The following is a 26367-nucleotide window of genomic DNA, read 5'->3' as shown; positions in this document are numbered from 1 at the left end:
AGGGTTTTCCCGTGCGATAGTTTTGACGCACCTATCCTCTATCCTTTTCACACAATAAGAATTGAGTCGCACGAAGATATTTTGCTGTGTTGTTTGGTATATTATTTTTATTTACACTTTGTGGCTGAGGTAGGTATATGATACGATAGTAGATGAGTAAATTTACTCATCTACTTACGATGTCGGATATGTATCATTACAAATAAAATGGGTAATTTTTGTCAATACTTTTGTCCTAATGTACTGTAATGCGTATTTAATTCATTTGCAATTTCTATTTTGTCAGTTATTATTTCTTACGTTTTTAACTAAAAGCCTTAATTTGTTTTTATAATCGTTGTTCTACTAGTTATTTGTTTGATCTTGGATTAGTTCATCTAATTAGCTCATACAATCTATGTATTATAAACTATTCTAAATGGGAAATAAGCCACAATTGAACTAAAAAAATGATTTTATTAACGTTTCGACATCCGATTTGGGCGTCGAAACGTTAATAAAATTATTTTTTTAGTTCAATTGTGGCTTATTTCCCATTTATAGTTTATTATAAAAATTCCACAAGAAAACCGCTTCAGAACAACATTACGATCTATGTTTTTCATGTACAGAATTTAAAAGACCCTCTGTCATCCATTCATTTTTAAATGTTGTTCCCCTCGTTTTAAAAGTTGTTTTTAGATAAATTCACACAAGCCGTGACCGCCGCCCTACTCCAGTTTTCACCGAGTTGTTTACCCTCTAAAACTAAATATAATTTCGTAGAATAAAAGGTATATTTTATATGGAGCGAAATCAAATTATAGCGTCGTGTTTACTTTATCGTCGGAGAAAGAGAAATAAGAGGAACCGAATTCGATCATTGGGTCCATCCTATTAACACAAAAGGATACGATTTATATATTTTTATATTCACACATATTGATGAAACACCCTCTATTCGCGGTGTGCAAGTACTTGGAAGGGGAAACGAGAAACGACCCTGCGCGAGTCGCGGAGAAATATTGCAACTATCTTAAATAATTCATATTGTCAATTGAAATTGTCAAATTGACGTATATTTCATACCTTCTGTCAATGAAGTAGAAAAATTATATATTGCTCCACAATATTGATATGATATGCAATTATTATATAAAGGTAAATTTAATTAATTTTATTTTGCTTGCAGTACTGCATTTTAATAACTAATTTTATTTACTACATACAATTGTTGACGTTTTCATAACATAACCTGAATCTTATTTTTTCTTCTTATTATTTTTTTTGGAGTATGGCCTTGACAATTATCCAGTAACCAGGACTAATATAATTGGCCAATATAATTAAAAGTGCGAATTTTAGTATAGAGCGTAGAAATAGGGGTCGCTTTGCCGAACTTGCACGGTCCCAATACTCAACGTTAATTGCAACTATGTAAAATAAAGTTTATTATAATATACTTACTTAGCAGTTTTAATTACTGTTGTTATCAGTAACATATAATTAATTTTGCTGTACTTATAAAAGGTGTTTTTTTCTTTATCACCTAATTCGTCAAACTAATTAATTCAAATTAATTCGTGCACTGTAAAGTGCACGGCATACACCATTCCAAGCATTTCTCGTCAAGTTTCTATCTTTATATATTTCTATTGTTTTGTCCCAAAGAACAGGTCTCGCTTCAATTAATGTTTCACTATCAATCTGAGATACCATAATATAAAATATATGCACCTACTTCAAACAGCCACAAAGTGTAAATGAAAATAATGTACCAAACAACCAAAGAAACTACCTTCGTGCGACTGAACGACAGTATCATATGAAAGGATGCATTAAGTCACCGATGCTACTGGGTGCGTAAAGACGGCACGGCTGCCGTCTGTTGTTGTAAGCGAGGGACGGCATAAACACGGCGACTTCACCGAACGTTCCAACCACCGTCTAGTGAGAAAGGCTCCATATGATTACATGCGCCACCATTGGAATGTTGTCGTGCGTTCTAACCCTCGCCCGTTTAAATTCTTATAATGTGAAACAGCACGTATAGGTATACATTTCTTGATTGAACATTTTTTTCTATACCCGTGTTGAGCTGCCCCCCCCCCCACTTGCAAAAATTAAAAATCAAATAGCCCTGATTTATGAGCTATTTATGAGCTTTCATATTCCGCAAACTAAAAATTTTGAGCTCGTTCCACTGAGCAGGAATTTAATACTTTAGTGGGGGGGCTGAGTCAGCCCCCCACTACTTAAAAATAGGAATATTGAATCGGTTTTTGCGGCAGAATTACGAGCTATTTATGAGCTCTTGAAATTATATATAGTTTCGATTTTTGAGCTCATCCCCTTCACCCCCAAACAACCCTTTTAATTGATTTAACTTAAGAGAAAAATGTTGAGAAAACTTAAAATATATCGTATTGCGGATATAATTCCTATAGCTTATATACTCTAAGAATAAACTATTAAATCACGTGCATTTCGATTATTGAACTACAACCCCTTCGCAAGAAAACCACTCTATCTTCCCAGCTTAAGAGAAAGTTGTACATACTTAAATGCATTAAATTAATTATTTGGCGACTACATATCATTTAATAATTTATAAGCTTCCAAATTACGCGCATTTAGATCAGTAAGTTACAATTTGTTTTGTATAGTGCAGTCACTGAAGGTAAAAATCAACGATTACCTTCAATTTCGGTGAACCTTCATCGATTTTCACGAAAATTGGTCAGTGGTTAGAGGATACCTCAAGAAACAAAGGTAACATGGTACCACCTTGCGCCTTTACCCTGAGGGTGGATGCAGCCCCTTCTCGGGGTTGAAAATTATTTTATAAAAAATAATTGCACAAATCTATAAAAGAACAAATTATAAGCAAAATTTATTATATAAAGTTATTAAAATAAGTCAATACTTTTTAAGTTATTAAAGATCAAAAATTTTAATTATTCGTGAAAAAAATGCATGTTTTGAAGCGGTTTTTCGTAAATCACTGAAAAAGTGTAAGTTTTTACAAAAAAGTTAATAGTAGTTTAATTCGTATAGCTTATATTCTAAGAATAAACTCTTAAATCACGCGCCTTTCGATTATTACTACCCCTTCGCAAGAAAACCATCCCATATTCCCGGCTTAAGAGAGAGTTGTACTTAAAATAATTTAAATTAATTATTTGGCGACTACATATCGTTTCATAATTTATGAGCTCGCAAAATATACGCATCTCAATTATTGAATTGTCAGTTTCTTTCTATAGTGCAGTCACTGAAGGTAAAAATCAACTATGACCTTCAATTTCGGTAAATCTCCATTCATTTTCACGAAAATTGGTGAGCGGATTTTGATGCTATCAACTTTTTCTGGAGCTCATTTTTGATAGGTATATCTAAGTATTTTGACAAGTATTTAGTACCTAAGTGTTATAAAATGCATCTCTTTCCGTTATTTAAGCTTGAATCCTTAGATTTGAACAGTCGCAGAAAAAAATATACATTTAATCACCAATAACTTACTTTAAATTCACATTAAAAGGTTTTTCAAGTAAGCAATTTATTATATTTTTTATTAGCTTCAATTTTAGTGATGAAAACTTTTTTGTAAAACCTTACAGTTTTTGAGTTATTTATGAAAAATCGCTTTAAAGCATGCATTTTCTTTCACAAAAATTAAAATATTTGATCTTTAATAACTCAAAAAGTATTGATTTATTAATAACATTATATAACAAATTTTGCTTACAATTTGTCCCTCTCTCGATTTGTGGGGTTATTTTTAATAAAGTAATTTTCACCCCCTAGAAGGGGTCACATATACCCCAGGCTAAAACCGCAAGTTGTTATTGTCAATTCGTGAAAATGAATGGAGATTTACCGAAATAGAAGGTCATAGTTGATTTCTACCTTCAGTGACTGCACTATAGAAAGAAAATGGCAATTCAATAATTGAAATGCGTATATTTTGTGAGCTCATAAATTATTAAACGATATGTAGTCGCCAAATAATTAATTTAAATTGTTTTAAGTACTACTCTCTCTTAAGCCAGGAATATGGGATGGTTTCCTTGCGAAGGGTTTGTAGCTCTATAATCGAAAGGCGCGTGATTTAACAGTTTATTCTTATAATATAAGCTATACGAATTAAACTACTATTAACTTTTTTGTAAAAACTTACAGTTTTTCAGTGATTTACGAAAAACCGCTTCAAAACATGCATTTTTTTTTTTCAAGAATAACTGAGGCGTTCTTTGCAAAAACCCCATATGCCACTTTTTACAACATCGGAGATATTTAAAAAAAAGTTATTTAATTGAACCCTATTAAGTTTACGGAAATTCTCAAATTAGTGATTTATTATTTTGATGATTACACACAGTTTACAATATAAATAACATTATTTTTTCCTTTTGTTTATTTATGAAGGACATTTATTCATTTGACATATGGGGTTTTTGTAGGAATTTTTCATTACTTTATAGGAAAAACGATATTTATAGTAATAAACCAAAATAAAAAATGAACGAAAAATGGTGTTTACTTATAAAATCACACAACACAACTATTCGAACGAACTTTAACCTACAAAAACCTACTGACAGCCAAGCGATAAAGTTTCCCGCAAAAACACCAATAGTCATTAACAAAGGGAATTGCGCTTGACATATGGGGTTTATGCGGAATCGCCTATACTTTTGTCGCTTATATTTTGGACTACTGTAACTTTAATGGAAGTTTCTTACGCAAGGAACGTAGGTAATTAGTCCTTCAATCCATAGATGGCATAAGTCCATTTTCGGAAAAAAAGGACTACTGGGGTTTTTGCAAAGAACGCCTCAATTAAAATCTTTGATCTTTAATAACTTAAAAAGTATTGTCTTATTTTAATAACTTTATATAATAAATTTTGCTTTTAATTTGTTCTTTTATTGATTTGTGCAGTTATTTTTTATAAAATAATTTTCACCCTCGAGAAGGGGCGGTATTCACCCTCAGGGTAAAGGCGCAAGGTAGTACCATGTCACCTTTGTTTCTTGACGTATCCTCTAACCACTGACCAATTTTCGTGAAAATCGATGAAGGTTCACCGAAATTGAAGGCAATCGTTGATTTTTACCTTCAGTGACTGCACTATACAAAATAAATTGCAATTTACTGATCTAAATGCGCGTAATTTGGAAGCTTATAAATTATTAAATGATATGTAGCCGCCAAATAATTAATTAAATGCATTTTAAGTACAACTTTCTCTTAAGCCGGGAAGATAGGGTGGTTTTCATGCGAAGGGGTTGTAGCTCAATAATCGAAATGCACGTGATTTAATAGTTTATTCTTAGAGTATATAAGCTATAGCAATTATATCCGCCATACGATATATTTTAAGTTTTCTCAGCATTTATCTCTGAAGTTAAATCAATTAAAGGGTTGTTTGGGGGTGAAGGGGATGAGCTCAAAAATCTAAACTATATAATTTCAAGAGCTCATAAATAGCTCGTAATTCTGCCGCAAAAACCGATTCAATATTCCTATTTTTAAGTAGTGGGAAGGGGGACTCACTCAGCCCCCCGCCCCCACTAAAGTATTAAATTCCTGCTCAGTGGAACGAGCTCAAAATTTTTAGTTTGCGGAATATGAAAGCTCATAAATAGCTCATAAATCAGGGCTATTTGTTTTTTGATTTTTGCAAGTGGAGGGGGGGGCAGCTCAACACGGGTTTTTTCTATACAGTTCTTGGTAAATCGAGGTTTCTCAAACGCCCTCACCTTCACCACCTAGGTGGTTTTAGTGTGAAGTTCAGGGTATGAGAAAATTCAGCCTGTTCGTATGATTTTTAGAGGTTCAGTGATATTTTCGTTTCTGACAACTGGAGTAATATATTACCTAAAAGGAACAGATTGGTGCAGCAGAATCCGCCATTTACATTGGAGAGACAAGTCACAAGGAAAATTACGTCAATGTATTTAAAATGGAAATTATCGAAAATAACCAATTTTCCAATGCAAAGAAAAAGCAGATCAAAGTTTTAAGAAAAATCACGATTTGTTCATCATTGTAAATCAGTAATTTTTTCTTAGGTATTTTTATGTTTTGAGCATTATCATTTTCTAAAAACTATATTATAGTTATGTTTTACCTTGAACCAGTGGCGACGCGTGACTTTTTGTAAAGTGTTGCCAAAACCAGATGCAAAAAATCTTATTTAAAGATATGGCTAAATGTACATATGTATTAATTGTACATATATAGCTTCAATAACATCATTTTCTATATCACTTGAAACTCTCGAAAAAACAGTTGATGTTTTTAGATGTTAGCAAAATTTTTTATCTTCTTTGGCAATTAATTTAACAATTCCCTGTGATTGTCTCGATTGTCAGAGTCGTCGCCCTCAAAATGACCACGAATCGCTAATTCTTGTTTGGCCAAAAACATACGGTATCTATATAAGTGTGCTAAGAATATACCTAACATATCTATTTTTTTTAATAAACTCATTATGTTTAGAAATGTTTGCTTTAAAAGCTTGGTTAAGAGAACTTTCGATTCTTGTTTTGCCAAACTGAATCAAATTGGGTATACATCTTACATGTAGGTAACGGAGAAATTTCATGGCTCATTTTTAAAACTCTAAAACTATTTAAATCGTGAACCTGGTCCACCCATTTTTTCTGTAGAAAGCAGAAGACATGGCCAACAATACAGTCTATTTTTCTTGCAACCACATGACCAAGGATTTTTGACTGTACCAACTAAATTTAAAATATCGAACTACTTTTTTTATTCCTTTTTTAAATTGTTTAAAATAGGTCTTTCATTTTTAATAATCTCATTTTTTTCTTCAAAATTATACAAGGAAAATTACTTTTCAAGTAGTTGATCGATTACGCAGCGACACTCATCCATGGTTAACTGCACGCACACTTTTTATAAGTACTGTAACCAAATTTAAATCTGGTAATAGGGCTACTGATATACACTGTATATAAACTGGTAACAGAGTATAATAAAGTGCAACTGAGTCACATAAACTCGCCAATATTTTCGTGTGTCTACGAGCAGTTGGCTATTTACTGAATTAGGTACTATTGACACATAATATAATAATATATTTCTATTGGTAAAAATATAGGTAAATGGAACTATTCCTCGTCATAAAATATTTATTTGCAAGATTTTTAACTATTACCAATGATAACAGTGGTTACATGGACGCTTCGCCAGTGCCTTGAACAGTAATGAAATCAATCGTGATCGCAATATTCGCAATACCGCTCTGTGGGGGCAATTAAAAAGTGTTTGGCTGCTGGTAACAATTAAACTTTAACAATAAGGTATAGTTTAACAAGAGAACTGAGACAGTCATTAATATTCAGCTGAGCGGTGTGCTATTGTTCAAGGTGTGAAATTCCATAAAAATGGTTCTATCTGCTTTATGAATTGATCCCTTGTGTATATAATTTCACACCTTGGACAATAGCATCCCGCTGAATTGAATATTAATGAGTTTCTTAGTTCTCTGGTTAAACTGTAGGAAACGCGTTAAATTATGCTGTTACTTACATACTTACTCCCAGTGGCGGCTTGTCCTATGAGGCAGGTGAGGCAGTGCCTCACCGGTATATCAATCGACTATTTACGTTATTCAGTTGTTTTATAATCAGTTATTTAAATATAATTTAGCTTTTTGAAATTTCCTAAATACCTTTATTTTTATGAAAAAAATTAAAATCGGTACGGACCTGACTCTTTATCTTCTTATATACCCGTCTTCCACGTGCCATTCCAACTTTCTCAAATCATTACCGTTGAAGCATGCCTCATACCATCTGCAACAGTATGGGACAACGCCAACAGTAAAACCGGCAAAATTTGAAAAATGTGCCACCGATTCTAGGAACAAAATTCATCCTACCTTTGAGGCTTGCCTCGGGCTCCGCGCAACGGAATAGGAATAGCCGAACGGCCTCAGGCTCCGCGGAACGGAATGGGAATAGCCGAACTGAAATGACTAAAAATAGTTCAAACACAAGTCTATTACAGATCATAGCTTTCTATGTACACGCGGTATATACGAATGGATTATTATATTTTAGAAGTTTATGGATATGCATTTAAAACAGTGTTCATTTTAAATCATTATTCATCATCACCTAAACCTAAAATATTGTTCTAAAGCTATTTCTTTGTGGCATTTATGTAATTTATTATTCTAAATGAGAAATAAGATTATACAATTTAACTTAAAAAATTATTTTATTAACGTTTCCACATCGAACGTTTACATACAAAAGTAGTTTTTCTATGGATGCTATACAATGTGCAACTTCTCTCACTACTTACATACATTCAAACCGAACAATTTCTCAGACTGTGAGATAAGTCGGCGATTGCAGTGAGGAATATTTTTTCTCACGGGTTTCATACGTAGAATCGCGGATTCCATGGTAACATGCACAATACAAACACAAATATGTTTGTCAAATAAAATGTGTCAAATCAAAATTTACCAGGAATTACCTTTCAAAATTGTTCAAATATAACTGGTAACTATAATTTTAAATAAATAAAAGTATATAAATATTAAGAATATTAAATACTTACATATGTGTATATGTATTTTATTTCAATTTTGGCATATATTCTACATAAAAGCACCTAGATTATTTAATTTTGAAGTTTAAACTCATTGACAAAAACGCATCCATAGAAAAAGTACAGTGTACAACACGTGAGAAAACGACATATTTCTCCCTCGCTTGATTTGCGGCAACAAACTTCTGCGCTCGTGAGAAATATGTCTTTTTTCTCTCTTGTTGTACAATATACTATTTTAAGTGTTTCAAAAATGTTGTATTTTGTGTTTGTGTTTTTTTTTGTAAAATATATAACTACATAATAAATTATTTTTCTTTATTTATTTGTTACATTTACATAAAGAAAGTAGTTTTTAAGTGTTTCAAAAATGTTGTATGATGTGGTTGTGTTTTTTTTGGAACATTTTTTTGAACATACTTATTCAAATCAGAGTGAGCAAAAGATTTAAGCGAATAATATTGCAACATGATTCCCACAGCCTTAGCTCATTCCCCATATCTTCCACGATTTTTGAAAAAACGCACACTCTTTTGTTATGTAGAATTTGAAGTTTTCAATATGGAATTGGAATTCAAAATAACTCTCTGCACTGAGGCTGAAAGCATTTGAGTCGATAGCATTCACTGGAAAAGTTTTAGAGAACTAATCGACAGCAAATATTTCTTGAGGATTTTTTGGCCGGAATTCTTTGTGGGGATATTTTTGTGGGGATTTTTTGTCCGGGGATTATTTGTCTGGGTATTTCTTGTCCAGGGATAATTTGTCCGGGATTATTGGTCCTAGATTCGTCCTAGCGTTATGACGTCACAAAATCTACCTTCTGGCCATTAAAGAGAAGCTAACCATAATAATAAAATTCCTCAGGTGTAATGTAGTGTGCCTCACCACCTTATACTATCACGAGCCGCTCCTGCTTACTCCGTGGTGTTACAACCCTTCGTGGGTTTTGGCCGACTCAACAACATGCCTTCTCTGTCTTGAGCAACATCCTTCTGAGGCGCCCTGCCGATTGGAGTCTTCTGAACTTTATTTCTTTTATTATGTTGGAGTCTGAGTAAAGCTCTTCGAGCTCTTTGTTAGTTCTTATCCTATATTGCCCTGCTGCTTCATCAAGCACAGGCCCAAAGATTTTCCTTAGGATTTTTCTTTCCCAAATACATAGTCTCTCTTCGTTTTCCTTTGTTACCGTCCATGTTTCGCTTCCATACATCACAACGGGTCGTATGATTGTTTTATACTTGTATCTTTGTACGCCTTGTTAGTTGTTTCAATTTTACAAGGTTTTGAAGGGCATAAAGACATCTGTTGCCGACTTGTATCCTATTGTTTATTTCTTTTGATCTGTTATTGTCTTCAGTTATCGTTGTTCCAAGATATACTTAAATTCCCTAACGTGCAAAAAATTAAAGTCATCGATGGTGATGTTCTGGCCGATTATGTCTCTGCTTTAGTTATTGCGGCTCATATACATATATTTCTTTTTATTTTCATTGATCAGAAGCCCCATATTTTCCTCTGTAAATTATGCTGTTACCATGTAAATACTATGTAAAAAAAAAGACATAAGGATGAGGAAAGAAATTCAGACATTGAATATTTGAACTCAATTTATTTTTTTATAATAAAAATAAAAAAAATCATTTTTAACTGACATTATCCTTATTGTTATTGGCTTTTTGCTTCTTCTTCGGTTTCTTCTTCTTTCGTAACTGTAATTTTTCTTTTAATTTACTGTTTATTTCTCTAATTTTCTTCCTAGAAATCAAGTATAGGTAGGTACATATACGTTTAAATATAAGAACAAAAAACAATGGATTTTGAAACAAATCGAAATGTTACTTATACAGAGTCGGTATTTTCTTATCGATGGTATACGCATTTAATAAGAGCAACAAAGAGACATGTATTTATTATACATTTAAAACGGGTTAGAAGATGTGGGACGGTCGAACGTGGCGGAACTGGGAAGGGTCACCAAAAAATTTCGGGGCGTAGGTAATGGCTTTGTCAGACAGTGTTGCCAAAGTTGGAAATTATCAAAAGAAAATATTAAAATAGAAAAAATAATGTATTTAACTTTTTGTAAACAGATATAATAAACAAATTATTTAAAAGAAAAAAACTTAAGTAAAAAAATATTGTTTTCGCCAATTTTAAAAAATGTGAAAACGTTGAATTATATTTCAACGTTTATTTTTTTATTAGTTTTTTCTTTTAAATAATTTGGTTAGTACCTACACTATTTGTTAACAAAAATTAATATAATATGTTTTCTACTTTAATTATGCAAGTTTTTCTGTCCCAGAGACTTTGTAAACACAACTTTTCCGTCATAAGATCAGACAGAAGGACAAATGAGGTGTAAGAGTGAAAGCTCTTAACCCAAGTATGTTATTAAAGTGAGAAACTTGATCGCACAAGTACTATTTTAAAGTCACCGAAATAATACAAGCGACATATTATTCGACGCGCCGTAGCAAGATGCTTCCGGTATTAATCAAGACAAAAAAATGGAATGACAAATGATGTGTCGAATCAGAGCTTATAACCCAAAGATGGCATTAGAAGTAAGAAATTTGACCTCGGACTTCCGTTTATAGAGTTACAACCGGGAGTACGGTTTTAATGACGCCGAATTAATACAAGCAATGTATTATTTAACACGCTTTAGCAAGACGAAAACAAATGTATTGTACTATTTCGGTGATTTTAAAACAGTACTTCCGGTTGCAACTGATACCATCTTTGGGTTATAAGATCTAATTTGATACCTTGTCTTCGTATTGCTAAAGCGCATCGAATAATATGTCGCTTGTACTATTTCGGCGGCTTTAAAACACTACTTCCAGTTTTAACTCTGTAACCGGAAGTGTGAAGTCCAATTACTCAGCTTTAATACCATCCTTAATTCGACACCTCATACTTACTACGTACTACGTGGCGTTACAACCCTTCGTGGGTTTTAGCCCACTCGACAGCATGCCTTCACTCTTCTCTGTCTTAGACAATCTCTGTCCAGTTCTCCACGCCCGTAGCTTTCAGGTCTCCTGCTATATTATCTTGCTACCGGAGTTGAGTGTTTTAATAACGTAGGAGTTATATTCGATAGACAGACGGACGGACAGACTTGCACAAAGCCGGAAAAATATAATGGTTTTCGTCTTGCTAAAGCGCGTCCAATAATAAGTCGTTTATAGTATTTATTGGGCGACTTTAAAATAGTACTTCAAGTTTCAACTCTAAAACTGGAAGTGCAAGGTAAAATTTCTCACCTTAATAAGATCGTTGGGTAATGAACTTTCATTCGACAGCTCATTTGTCCTGTCTTATCTAATGACGGAAAAGTTGTGTTTACAAAGTCTCTGAGAGAGACAGACATGCGTAATTATCCATCAAAGCTGAAAAAAAATAATACAGTAATGAGCGCGCTAATAACCGGCAAAATAACGCAAAAGATGGAAAACTTAATACGTTGTGAAATAAAAAGAGATGAAACTAGTAGATGTGTAAAATTATCGATAGGAACCTATAAGTTTACATTACATCAGGTAGCTACATAGTTTCCCTCCTTTAGACGTCTGTGACAGAAAACATTTAGAATTTTATAAAATTCTCCTGTCACGGTTAGATTTGTTATACTCCTCAGATATGTCTAAAGGTGCGAAACTATGTAATGTTATGTAAATTTATAGGTTCCTATCGATAATTTTACATCTCTATTAGTTTCATCTCTTTTTATTTTACAACGTATTATGCTTTCCATCTTTTGCGTTATTTTGCCGGTTCTTAATAGCGCACTCATTACTGTACCTATATTATTTTTTGTGAACAAATAAGTACATCTACTAAACAAATTATTTAAAAGAAAAATATAAGTAAAAAAATAAACGTTGAATTATAATTCAACGTTTTCACATTTTTTTAAAATGGGTGAAAACAATATTTTGATATTTTTAAATAATTTGTTTATTATATCTGTTTACAAAAAGTTAACTATATTATTTTTTCTACTTTAATATTTTCTTTTGATAATTTCCAAATTCGGCAACGCTGTCTGACAAAGCCATACCTACAACGCGAAATTTTTTGGTGACTCTTCCTACTTCGGCCGCCCAATATCTTCTAACCCGTTTTAAATGTATAATAAATGCATGTCTCTTTGTTGCTCTTATTAAAGGCCCATACCATCGATAAGAAAATACCGACTCTGTATACATATTACTACAAATTAAAAGATTTTAGATTTTTTTGAAGTTATACTTCTTTAGGCGCGATTGAGAGTAACATTTCATAATACTGCGCGCATGCGCACACAGACAGTATGGCGTTTAGTTGCTAAATCGTTTAAGTTATGTACAAGTCCGTCTAATTTGCTTACCGTTGCACGTCATTATCTACGCCAGAGATCTAACTTGACATAGTGGCCAAAGTATAAAAAAATCCTGAATCCATTTTAAATCAAATAGATCACATGATTATTGTAAACGTGGATTATACAACAAAACAAATTAATATTCAATGTAAATAAATAAAAACTTAAGAAATAGAGAACAAGAATTAAGTTATAATCTTTTAAGATTTGCAGTGCAAGCGTTTTTGCACTGCATTGTTAATAATTATTAAAAAACGGCTCCGAACTCTTGGGAGAAGCCGATAGGTTTTTTGTATATGTCTACAATAACAACTAAAAAAGTTGTCAGATACCTCAATTATTCCAAGTCGTGATAAAATTAGGTGAAATTTATATTTTTATATTATGTAGAGGATCTTTTTATAGTAAAGTAAATAATAAAAACAGGAAATATAATAGAACAGATACTTATAGTAAAGAATATACACAAATATGAAGTGTCATCACCGCAACTGTCAAATAAATGTTACCAATTTATTCTAAAAGGTCACCTTCGTTCGATTACAGTTACAGTGTGTTCCGAACAAATGTGCTTCATAAAAACGCTTTATAATCCATTTATACAAATTAAGAAAAAAGGAGAGATAAAAATGGGAACATGGAATGTGAGAAGCATCAACGGAAAAGAGGAAGAACTGGTAGAAGAAATGATAAAACAAAAAATAGAAATACTAGGAATAACGGAAACGAAGATGAAAGGAAAAGGTCTTAAGAAAATACACAAAGGATATTGGTTACTTTGGGTAGGAGCGGATACAAAAGAGAGAGCAAAAGAAGGAGTCGGGATAATAATTGCACCGAATAGACTACAACACGTTATAGAAGAAACATATGTTAACCAGAGAATATTATCGGTGAAAACGAAACTGATGGACGAAGAAATATGGACAATAGTAACAGCCTACGGAGTAAATGAAGATGCAAGAAAGGAAGAGAAAGATAAATTTTTCGAGGAGCTCCAAATGCAAATTGATAATGTGGAAGAAAACATAATTGTAATGGGAGATCTAAACGGTAGAGTCGGAAACAACAACAGCGGAATAGAGGAGTGCATGGAAAAGAAGGAGAAGAAATACTAAACAGAAATGGTGAAAGAATAATAGAAATATGTATGGAGAACAAACTAGTTATAACAAATACAAAGTTTAAACATAAAGAAGTACACAAATACACGAGAGTACAAGACAGCAGAAACGAAAAATCAATCATAGATTACTTTTTGGTAAGCAGCAACAAATGGAAAAGAGTACAAGATACGAAAGTGAAAAGAGGCTCAGAGATTGGCAGTAACCACCATCTAGTAATAATGAGAATTAGAACAACAGAAGAAAAAGAAGAAAAGAGAAGAAAGGTAGTAAACGAAAAAATAAAAAGTTACAAATTAAAAGAGGAAAGATATAAGAAGAAATTCCAAGAAAAATTAGATAATACTCTGAAAGGTAGGGCAAAAAATACAAATATAGAAGAAAAATGGGAATATCTAAAAACCAGCATAATCAAAGCAGCTGAGGAAACTTGTGGGAAAGCAAAAATAGCAAATACTAACATGAGGAGAACGGAATGGTGGACGGAAGAAATACGAGAGAAAATAAAGAACAAAAAAGAAAAATGGAAGAGATACCTAAGTACAAAACACCCGGAAGATTACGAGGCATATAAAGAAAAAAGGAAAGAGGTTAAAATAGCGGTGAAAGCAGGAAAGGAAAGGTCATGGGAGAGATTTGGACAAAAAATGACAAAAAATTATAGGGAAAACCAAAAACTCTTCTACGGCGCATTAAAACAACTCGGACAAAAGAAAGAGCACACGATGCCGAATATAAAAGACAAGAATGGAAACGTACTAGCAGAAGAAAAACAAATAATGGAAAGATGGAGAGAACATTTCAAAGAGCTAACTCATGCAGACACGGACAACATAGGGGAGATACAAGAAAGGAATGAAGAACAACAAGTGGAATCCATAACAAGAGAGGAATTAGAGAAAGCAATAGAAAGAGTAAAATTGGGCAAAGCACCAGGCAAGGATCATATCACCCCGGAAATGATAAAATTCATGGGGACAGAGGGAATGGATAGCATGAAAGAACTAATGAATGATATCATAAATAGAGCAGAATTACCAAAGGACTGGAAGAGAGACATTATACTACCAATACACAAAAAAGGAGACAAGAGAAACTGTAATAATTACCGAGGTATCACCATATCAAGTATCCCTGGGAAGGTATTCGCACGAATAATAGAGACAAGAATAAAAACCCAAATAGAAACAACTATGGAAGACACACAGTGTGGATTCAGGAAGGACAGAAGCACGCAAGACCTAATATTCACATTAAGACAAGTAAGTGAGAAGGTAATCAAGAAGAATAGAGAGATACATATGTGCTTCATTGACCTGGAAGAGGCGTTTGACAGAATCCGGAGAAAGGACGTATGGAAGACACTAAAAGAAAGGGGAGTCGACAGACACATAATAGAAGTAATAAAGGATATGTAAAAAAATAATACAAATACAATAAGAACCAATAACGAGGAATCCAGAGAATTTACTACAAGTCAAGGCGTCAAACAGGGATGCGTGCTGAGTCCACTGCTATTCTCAGTGGTACTGGATGAAGCGATAAAGAAAGCCAAGAGAAGAATGAGAAAACTAACATTAGGATACTGGCAAATGAAACGGACTCAACTATCGGAGCTACTATTCGCAGACGACATGGTATTGATAGCAGAAAAGAGAGAAGACCTACAGAACAATCTTGAAATCCTAGAAGAGGAACTATCAAACATAAATATGAAAATTAATACAGAGAAAACAAAAACAATGATAATTTCAAATACGAGGAAGACACACGCAATAGAATTAGACGGGAAACAACTAGAGCAAGTGGAATATTTTAAATACCTAGGAGTAATAATCGAAGCAAATGGTAAACAAGACATGGAAATAAACGAGAAAATGGGACGAACAGGAAGCTTATTTAACGCTATGAAAACAACATTTTTGGGGAAAAAAGAGATACCGGAGAAAGTAAAAACAGCAGTCGTTAAATCAGTAGTTAGACCAACAATCATGTATAGCAGCGAGACATGGACATTGACGGGGAGACAAAAATCCAGAGTCAATGCTATGGAAATGAGGTTCCTGAGGAAAATAGCAAACAGAAAGAGGACAGACAAAATACGAAACGAAACAATTAGACAAAACCTAAAACTGGAACCAATTAATGAAAAAATAGTGGAGGGACAATTTAGATGGTTCGGGCACATGTGTAGAATGTCGAACGAGAGGCTTACAAAACGAGTGTTCGAAACGAGAGTGCAGGGGAAAAACAAAAGGGAAACCTAACGCAAGATCGGAAAGCATGGAGACTACAATGCCAAACTCAACTCCACCAGCCTTACACCTAAAGGTAGAAAGGCTTAGGACTAAGTAAGTAAGTATATAAATTAAATGAAACATATTATTGTGTATTTCTTTAGGTTAACATTAATAGAAATCTTCAAATATTATTTCTACGCGTATATAATAAAATATGTCTAGTGGCTGTAATTCCAGTGTACTCGGCAAAATGATTCTAAAAAAGAACACACCTACCGCCAAATATTTCGTGTTGGTATCATGCGACGGCACAGGCTATGACGCGGATGACGTGCAACGGTTAGTAAATTAGACGAAGTTTATAAATATATCGGTGCAAGAAAAGGTGTGAAAAGAATATATATTAGTGTTTTTAGTAAATATATTTATTATAATTTTTGTGTCTTTGGATTTGTCTTCCTCAGGAGTAAGATGAGTATTATTAAAACATTTTATTGTATTATATTTATTATACTTCACCTTGTCTGTTTGTTAACGTGAATTGTCATTAGGTACGTCCGAACCGATACAGACACAGTCCTCGTAGCGTATTTGGTATAGCATTCGGCCAGAAATCGAAAGGTCTTGAGTTCGAATCCGGAGCAATCCTATACTTTTTTTTTTATTTTTTTGAAAGCGGTAAGCACAGAATTAGTTTGGTGTTTAAAAAAATTAAAACAAACTGTTTAAAGTATATTTATTTTGTTGAAATCATATACCTAATAGAAGTATAACTTCTTACGTGCGTACAAAGTACACACATATTCTTTTTTTTTTCGATTTTAGAAGATTAGGTCAATACTATTAGTAAGTCAATAACATATCGAGGATACATAATTTATATTTTAAAAATAACACACAAAATTACAGCTTGGTGTTAATATTAGGGGTAAGCTAAATGTAAGACCAAACACTTAACATGTTGGGATCGTATTCATAAGGTTTTTCCTTATGATTTACTATGGGATCACTAACAGTAGAACTTTACTGTCATTGGTGCATGGGGTGTTTTTTTAAAGACAAATCACATGCTATGATTTTTTGATTTCATGTAATAGAATGAACTAACTTCCAATAAAGTCGTCCCAGGAACACACCTCAAAAATATTGACAATATCATTTTAAAGTCATCTACTTTAAAATGTATACTATATGTCTGAATTGGCAATATGAATGAGTCAGATAAAATTAAATTATTACTCCTAGACCTAGAAGAATTTTTTTACAGTAGAAAAGCAAAATTTGTTTAAATTTGAATGTTTTGTAAAGGGTGATTCATTTAGAGGTACTTTTTGGTGTGTAATTGATGGGAGACCGTACATGAATGGTATCATCTGACGTTGCGTTTTTATGCAGTATTGTTTGACATTTGATCCTGGAAAGACTTAGCCTGGAACAGCGTCTTAAAATTATTTAGCTGCATTACGAAAATAGACGTTCTATAAGCAATGTGTTTCGTGTGCTTAGAGCAACTTATGGTCAGTATAATTGGCCTACTGACCGCACAATTCGCTATACCATCAGTAAGTTTGAATCCCAGTTTTCATTACTGGATAACACGTGACCTAATAGACCACATTCAGCACGTACTGAAGAAAATATAGCGGCGGTAGCGGGTGGTGTACGCAACAATAAAGAAGACTCGATTCGTCGCCGTTCTCAACAGCTTGGCTTGTCGTATGCAACAACTTAGCGTGAATTATGGTGCAATAACCCCAGAGGTCAGCGATCGCAATCAGCAGTTTTACCTTTTATATTCAGCATTTTGATTTTATATAAAAGTAATATCATTGTAATTAATTTCAGTTATTTTCGATCAATTAAAAGTGAAGTATATTTGTGAAAGTTAATAAAGGATCTTTTTAAAAAGTACCTTAGTGAGTTTAAACCTTTAAGTGGCACAGTGCAGTAAGATAAGTGGGAGAGTCATTTAGTGATCCTCGTCGTTTTTAAACGTTTACCCGCTACGAACCAACTTCCAGGGAAAACCACAGCCGTTCAACCCCAGAAGTCTAAGGAAGACCAGTGTCAAAGTGTAAAAATCCATTTATATGCCGAAAGACGATAAGAAGAAAGCAGAAAAGAAGCCAGTTCCTTCGAGAAGAAATGCACCAAAGCATAATCTTCTATCTGTAAGCAAATTTAATATTTTTTCTAATCCTAATTTAATTGCTTCACAAATTTCATCGCTTAAAATTAGTAATTCTCTTGCAACTATCAGTGAATCGATTGTCGAACCTGGTGCTGCTTCTATTTCGCAAAATAACTCAGTTGCTCAATTTAGTTTAAAAGCTAACGATAATTCTTCAAATAATACTCCAATAAGCTTAGATATACCGTCTATAATTATTACTCCTGCTCCCGCTAGTCAATTAGATATTATGGCCGTGGCACCCGCTCCCGCTCTTGTTTTTGATGTCAATAAACATCTATCTGTCGTACCTGATTACGATGGGAACCCTAACGAACTGCATAACTTCATTGAAGTTACTACAATGGTTCTTGATCATTTCTGGGATCGTGCTAATCCCGAAAGCTTTCAAAATCACATGTTGACTCGAGGCGTAATGAATAAAATTAAAGGACGTGCTCGAGAAGTCATTTCTGTATATGGGTGTAAAGACTGGAACACAATAAGGAGCACGCTAATACAAAATTTTGCCGACCAACGCAATGAAAATTCGCTCACACGAGATATGGTAAACTTGAAGCAAGGGCCCAATGAGTCTCCCCAACAATTTCATGAAAAAGTAATGACACTTTTAAACACAATTTCAAATCATATCGAACTCCATAACGATAATGAAGCTGTAAAAGCAAGCAAAAAGACATTCTTCCAACAACAAGCCCTAACTACGTTCCTAGCAGGATTAAGGGAACCAATAGGATCAACCATAAGATCAATGAGGCCTACAAGCCTCGCTGTCGCTCTCCGATTTATCCAAGAAGAGAACAATATCAGATACTTACAAAGAACCAATTTCTCATTGCCAAATAAAACTACTCACATACAACCCCAGAGACAGCCGCAGTTCGTAACAGCACCACAATGGCAACAACCCATGCCCAGGCCCCAGTTACATCAACCATTTTTTGGAAATAATCCAGGACCGTCACGACCACAACAGTCCACATCTAATCCAAGATGGCCAATACAACCCGCTCGATTCCAACCACAGAAACAACAAACCATAACAAATACACAACCTCCAAGACCTAACCCATGGGCAAGCAAACCACCGCAACAATACAAGCCAACACCGATGTCTGTAAGCACACGCCAAACAGGATTTAACAGAGGACAAAGCTTCAGAAATTTTAGACCACAGCCACAGCAACAATACGCTCTAAATATCATCGTAGAAGAGCTGTTTAATATTGAACAGCAAGACGAAAACGACACCAATGCCTACTATGGAGAACAGGCATATTACTACCCAAATCAGGACACATATTCGGATGACTACCACGTAGAAGACTACCAGAATACCCAATATGAGGAGGAAGAAGATGTAAATTTTCCAAAACCCCAAGAGGAAAACGAAGAAACGTAGTCGAACTCAATTCTTATTCAGACAAAAAAGAACTTCCGTATATCAAAATCCAAAATCCCCCACTCAAACTTCTTCTTGATACAGGGGCAACCAAATCATTTCTTAACCCCGAAATTGCTTCCAAACTTTATAAAAATTTCATCAAGCACGAACCGTTTGTAGTCAGTTCAATATTTCAAAACCATTCACAAGAATATTGTGCCGAAATTCCCATCTTCCCTGAATTTAATTCTAATATTAACCTAAAATTTTACCTTTTCAAATTTCATAAAACATTTGATGAAGCACATCTTAATTTCCCAGCATCCACACTAACTACGGCACATTCAGTTCTCCCTATCTTTTATTATGAAACCAATAAGACACAGTTTTATACAATTCAATTAGAACCCAGAACAATCACACAAGTACGACTTCCAGTGAAACAAACAAAAGGCACCATACTTATACCGAAACAAGAAATACAGGGGGCGATTTTAAGAGAAACTCTCAGCGAAGCCTGCAATCAACTAGCCTGGACCGAAATGATCAACAACACCGATGAACCTATTCAAGTAGCACTCACCGATCCTGTTAAGAGCAATCCAATAGATCTTCATGAATATCATCTGTACACTTCGGACATCATTCCTATGGAAACAGAACCACTAATAGACATTGATCCCCTCATCAGAACAGATCATCTAAATCCAGAAGAGGAGATGCATATCAGACGTTTATGCAGAAAATTTGCAGACATATTCCATAATCCTGATGAGACTTTAATATTTACAAATCAAATAAAACACCATATAAGAACAACAGATGAAGTCCCAGTTTTCACAAAATCATATCGATATCCACATGTTCATCGAGAAGAAGTTAACAAGCAGATAACATCAATGCTGGACCAAGGCATCATCAGACCAAGTCAGTCGCCCTGGTCGTCGCCAATCTGGGTCGTGGCAAAAAAACCAGACGCCTCAGGAAAAATCAAATGGAGAATCGTAGTCGATTATAGGAAGTTGAATGAGAAGACTATAGATGATAGATACCCAATCCCAAATATCACGGACATCCTCGATAAACTGGGACGCTGTCAATATTTTTCCACCTTTGATCTAGCCAGTGGATTTCACCAAATAGAAATGGCAGAGGAAGATATACAGAAAACAGCATTTAACGTTGAAAATGGCCACTACGAATATCTCAGAATGCCTTTTGGATTGAAGAATGCACCAGCTACATTCCAGAGGATAATGGACAACGTGCTTAAAGGATTTGTAGGAGACATCTGCTTAGTATACATGGATGACATTATCGTATACTCAACCTCACTCGAGGAACACATGGTCAACCTTAAGAAAATCTTCGAGAGACTACGAGAAACAAAGTTCAAGATACAGATAGATAAATGCGAATTTCTGAAAAAGGAAGTCGAATTTTTGGGTCATGTCGTAACTCCTGAAGGAATAAAGCCAAATCCAAGCAAAATTAAAGCCATCATAGACTATCCCATACCAAGGACAACAAAAGAGATTAGAGGATTTCTCGGACTACTTGGCTATTACAGGAAGTTCATCAAGGATTTCGCAAAAATAACAAAGCCTTTCACCTCATGTTTGAAGAAAGATGCCAAGATAGAACACACTGAACAATTCCTCAACTGTATCAAAATCTGCAAGAACCTGCTAACCAACGAACCACTTTTACAATACCCGGATTTTACGCAGCCTTTCAACCTCACCACAGATGCAAGCAACTTTGCTATAGGTGCTATCCTGTCACAGGGTCCTGTAGGACAAGATAAACCCATCGCATATGCATCACGAACACTGAACGAAACAGAGCTCAAATATTCCACTATTGAAAAGGAAATGCTTCCAATCGTATGGGCTACTAAATATTTTCGACCTTATTTATTTGGAAGAAAGTTCAAAATCCTCTCCGATCATCGACCACTTCAATGGCTATTTTCTCTAAAAGATCCGAACTCAAAACTTGTTAGATGGAGGTTAAAACTCGAAGAATTCGACTACGAAGTCATATACAAAAAAGGAAAATTCAACACCAACTCTGATGCATTATCCCGTATTGAAATCCACACTAAAGAAATGAACACCGTTGATGAGCACATGGAAGAAATAATCAGCCTATTATCCAGAAAAGAAGATGACGACATATCCATGGTCAACCACCCAAGTTCAGTATGCGATCCAGACGAAGTAATTCATATGGATGACTTAGAAGAAATTATTAAAGAAAAACAAACATCCGGCCTCACTGCAGAAGAAATGAAAGTAATAGATGAAATTCTTCAGGAACAAAATCAAAAAATTGAAAGTCAGCCAATAAGTTCTCTATATCAACAAGGCAACAACACAGATGGTACCCAGCATTCTACAGAAGAAAACCCAATACTCGGAATTCCAATCAGCGAAAGACCATTGAACTGTTACAACAATCAAATCATATTCAAATTGGTAAACTACAATCCTGCAAAACCCATAACAGAACAGTGCTTCGTAACAAAGAAAAGAATGCACGTCCAACTCGACAAAAGCGACCTGAAAAATGATATTTTCAACTTCTTCAAAAATTACGTTGACACAAAAAAGAAATACGCCATCCTATTCGAAACTGATGAACTCTACCAGACTGTCTGCAACATACTTCGTGAAACATTCAAGAATTCTGCATTTGATCTTGTCAAATGCAACAACCTCTTAGAAGATATAAACAGTACAGAGAGACAGAAAACCATCGTACAAGACTATCATCAAGGAAAAACAAACCATAGAGGAATTAACGAAACAGAAATTCAAATCAGAAAACACTATTATTGGCCAACGTTGAAAAAGGACATAGAAGAATATATTAATCTCTGCAATACTTGTCAAACAAACAAACACGACAGAAATCCCGAAAAACCGAAGTTTATGTTAACCCCAACACCAACGAAACCACTGGAAATTGTTCACGTAGACACATTCCAAGCAGCAGGACAAAAATTCCTTACCATCATCGACGCATTTTCAAAATACGGACAAGCATACCCAATAGAAGGATCAAACGCTATCAACATTTTAAACGCATTCCTGTTATTCATCACACATCATGGACTACCACATATGATAATTTCGGACAGTGGAACCGAATTTAAAAATGGACTCGTTCAAGAATTCGTGGACACTCACAAGATTCTAATCCACTACACAACACCTGATAACCCGCAATCCAATGGAATGGTCGAGCGCTTTCACTCCACAATCATAGAGCATCTTCGAATATTAAAATAAAAAAGAAAACACTTAACATAAAAGACCAGATGCTTTACGCCATTATGGCATACAACAACTCTATCCACTCAGCTACCAAACAGAAGCCCATCAAGGTTCTCATTGGTCACATAGATGCCCAAGATCCATTCGACATTGACATTAACAGAACACTTAAAAATAATTACACACAGGAGCACAGATTGAAAACAAAAGAGATGTATAAAGAAATAAATAAGAAATTGCAAGAGAGCAAACAGAAAAATATTGAAAAATTGAACGAAAAACGACACTCATCTGTAACATATAAACCAAGCACGAAAATCTACACTCGAAAAACAGTAAAACGAAAAAAATTGCTCCCCAGATTTTCATCTAAAATAGTCAAAAATAACAATCTTGTTACTATTGATACCCAAGATAAGACGGTGCACAAGAAGAACATTAAACATCAACCACCAATGAAAACTAACCCCAAAAATACTTTACAGATGTATCTCAGTAACAGCCCAAGAAGTAAAGATCCAGGACCTTCGAGACAATCCAGGGATCCTTCCTGTTAAGATCGGAGAAGCCAGAATCCAAACTGGCACTCACGATTTCATCCACTATTTCCAATTAGAACCAATAGCACAAGAAATCGAAACATTAGAATCTCAGTATCAAACTACAACCATAGCTATAGAAAATGGACTCAGCCAACCGTACTTCGACAGTCTACAGAACTTCGACCAAACATTGCGGTATCTCCTCAAAACAGCCCAAGAGAAACTCGACTCAATCTATCCAGCAACCAGAAATAAAAGAGATCTTAAACTTAGATCAAGAAGATGCAGTAAGATATGATGCTGCAATTCAGACACTTGAACTTAATCAACAGAATATTATTAACAACATCAACAACCAATTAAGCCTTTTTTTTTATAGCCTTTTTTCTATTCGAAATGTCGAATAAAGGCCTCTCCCATTTCTCGCCATTCATCTCTGTTGTGTGTGAGGTGTTTCCACATTGGTCCTGCGACTCTTCTGATGTCATCGCTCCAGCGCATTTGAGGTCTTCCTCTTGGTCTCTTCGCTTCGTACGGTCGCCAGTTTCCAACTTCCTTGCTCCATCTACCATTTTCGAGACGTTGTGTCCAGCCCATTTCCATTTTAATTTAGCCGCTTGTTCCACGGCATCCCTTACTTTTGTTTTGTTTCGGATTGCTTCGTTTGTTTGCCGATCTATTAGTGAGATACCAAGCATCTGTCGTTCCATGGCTCTTTGAGTTTTTCTAATCTTGTCCATGTTCATTTTTGTGAATGTCCAGGTTTGAGCTCCGTAAGTGAGAACGGGAAGGATACAAGAATCGAACACTTTGGTTCGAAGGTATTGTGGTATCTTTTTGTCTTTTAGTATATATGAGAGTTTTCCGAATGCAGCCCATCCCATTCTTACTCGTCTGCTTATTTCGGTAGTTTGATTCTCTTTGTTTACCTTGATATTCTGACCTAGATATATATATTCTTTTACATGTTCCACTTTTGTTCCTTGGATGGTTATCGTTGGTTGATCATCTTTGTTCGACATTAGCTTAGTTTTGCTCAAGTTCATTTTTAGTCCTTTTTTTAAGGATTCTCTATGAAGCTCATCGATCATCACCTTCAGTTCTTTCCAGCTGTCGGCTATTAGTACCACGTCATCTGCATATCTTAGGTGGTTTAAATACTTTCCATTTATCGAGAGTCCCTTTGTTTCCCAATTTAATGATTTAAAGATGTCTTCAAGTGCGGCAGTAAATAGTTTTGGAGATATGGTGTCTCCCTGTCTTACTCCTCGGTTGATTTTGATTGGCCTAGTTTTCATGTCGTTATCCATCGTGACTACCATTTCAGCATGTTTGTATATATTATGTATTAATATCCTATATCTAGAATCGATTCTGCTATTGACCAGTGCTTCCTCAATAGCCCATAATTCTATGCTGTCAAAAGCTTTTTCGTAATCTATAAATGCTAAGCAGATTGGTAAGTTGTACTCGTTAACTTTTTCCATTAGGATCTTTAGTGTGTGAAGATGGTCGCATGTACTGAAGCCTTTTCTAAAACCGGCTTGTTCTGCTGGTTGATATACATCGAACTTTGTTGTCAATCTATTTGTAATTATTTTTGTGAATGTTTTATAAAGTTGTGATAGTAGTGATATTGGACGATAATTTTTCAGATCTGTATTGTCACCTTTTTTTGCCTTAATTAAGCCTTAATAAGAAAATAATGAACAACTATAATGAGACAGTAACGTTGTTAACCCACAATCAAGAGATAATAGCAGCAGAAACCAACAGAATCAGAACGGATTTAAACCAATTCGTCTTTGATTTCAACAACTACATGCAAGTTCGAAACGTTCTAGACCAGATGCATTTAGCCTTACAAACTATCATACAAATATTAGATGACTTACAGACAGCAATTACGTTTGCAAAAATCAAAACTCTTCACAATGGACTTATAAAACCAGACGAAATCAGATGGACCATCCAGAAGATGCTAGAACATCACTCAGCTTCTCAGCTACCATACCTCCAAGAAGAAGATCTGATGAAATACTACGAGATAGTAGAAGTAGATGGTTACTATTCCAACCATTCTCTAGTCTTTATCTTACATTTCCCCATTCTTCATTCCAAAGTATTTACATATTTTCATTTATATTCACTTCCCACCATCAACAATACAATAATTATCCCACCTGGGCCATATTTAGTTTCTAATTCGGAACTTTTCCAATACATGGACCTACCATGCAGAAAAAGCGAACCGAAGAAATTCATCTGTCCAGAGAAGTTCCCACAAGAAAATACAGAAACCGATGACTGCATAAATCAAATCCTAAAATTATCCAACGACGCCGCTCAATGTCAAAACGTGCCGATCACAATTAGCACAACAATTATCCAAAAATTATCTGAAGCCCACTATGTTGCTGTTTTTCCAAAAGCTATTAAAATTTCCACCCACTGTTCTACTTCCAAAATTGAAGTACTAGAAGGAACATTCCTGATAGAACTATCCCCAGGATGCGAGTTCAGAACCAACACCGAAGTTTACATCAACTCCAAAGCAGCAGTAAAAGAAGAACCTTTAACCCTGCCAAAGATCAAAATTAAATTCCAAGGAGAAGATCCATCAGTGAAGCCTCTAAAGTTAGACAGAATCCAATTA

The 26367-nt window shown here is 34.6% G+C and overlaps 1 protein-coding gene across 1 annotated transcript in view; it reads right to left on the bottom strand.

The window, feature by feature from the left end:
* Positions 1–10166: 10166 nt before the first annotated feature.
* LOC126889955 (probable ATP-dependent RNA helicase DDX52) overlaps positions 10167–26367 on the bottom strand; it is a 50550-nt gene continuing 34349 nt past the window's right edge. The window contains exon 10 of the mRNA XM_050658726.1: positions 10167–10332. Coding sequence (XP_050514683.1) covers positions 10221–10332 — 112 coding nt within the window. The 3' untranslated portion in view covers positions 10167–10220. The remainder of the gene's footprint in view (positions 10333–26367) is intronic.

Source organism: Diabrotica virgifera, chromosome 8 (assembly GCF_917563875.1).
Source record: "Diabrotica virgifera virgifera chromosome 8, PGI_DIABVI_V3a".
NCBI classification, from domain to species: domain Eukaryota; kingdom Metazoa; phylum Arthropoda; class Insecta; order Coleoptera; family Chrysomelidae; genus Diabrotica; species Diabrotica virgifera.
The sequence above is the reverse complement of the archived record's forward strand: the minus strand, read 5'-3'. Positions and strand labels throughout refer to the sequence as shown.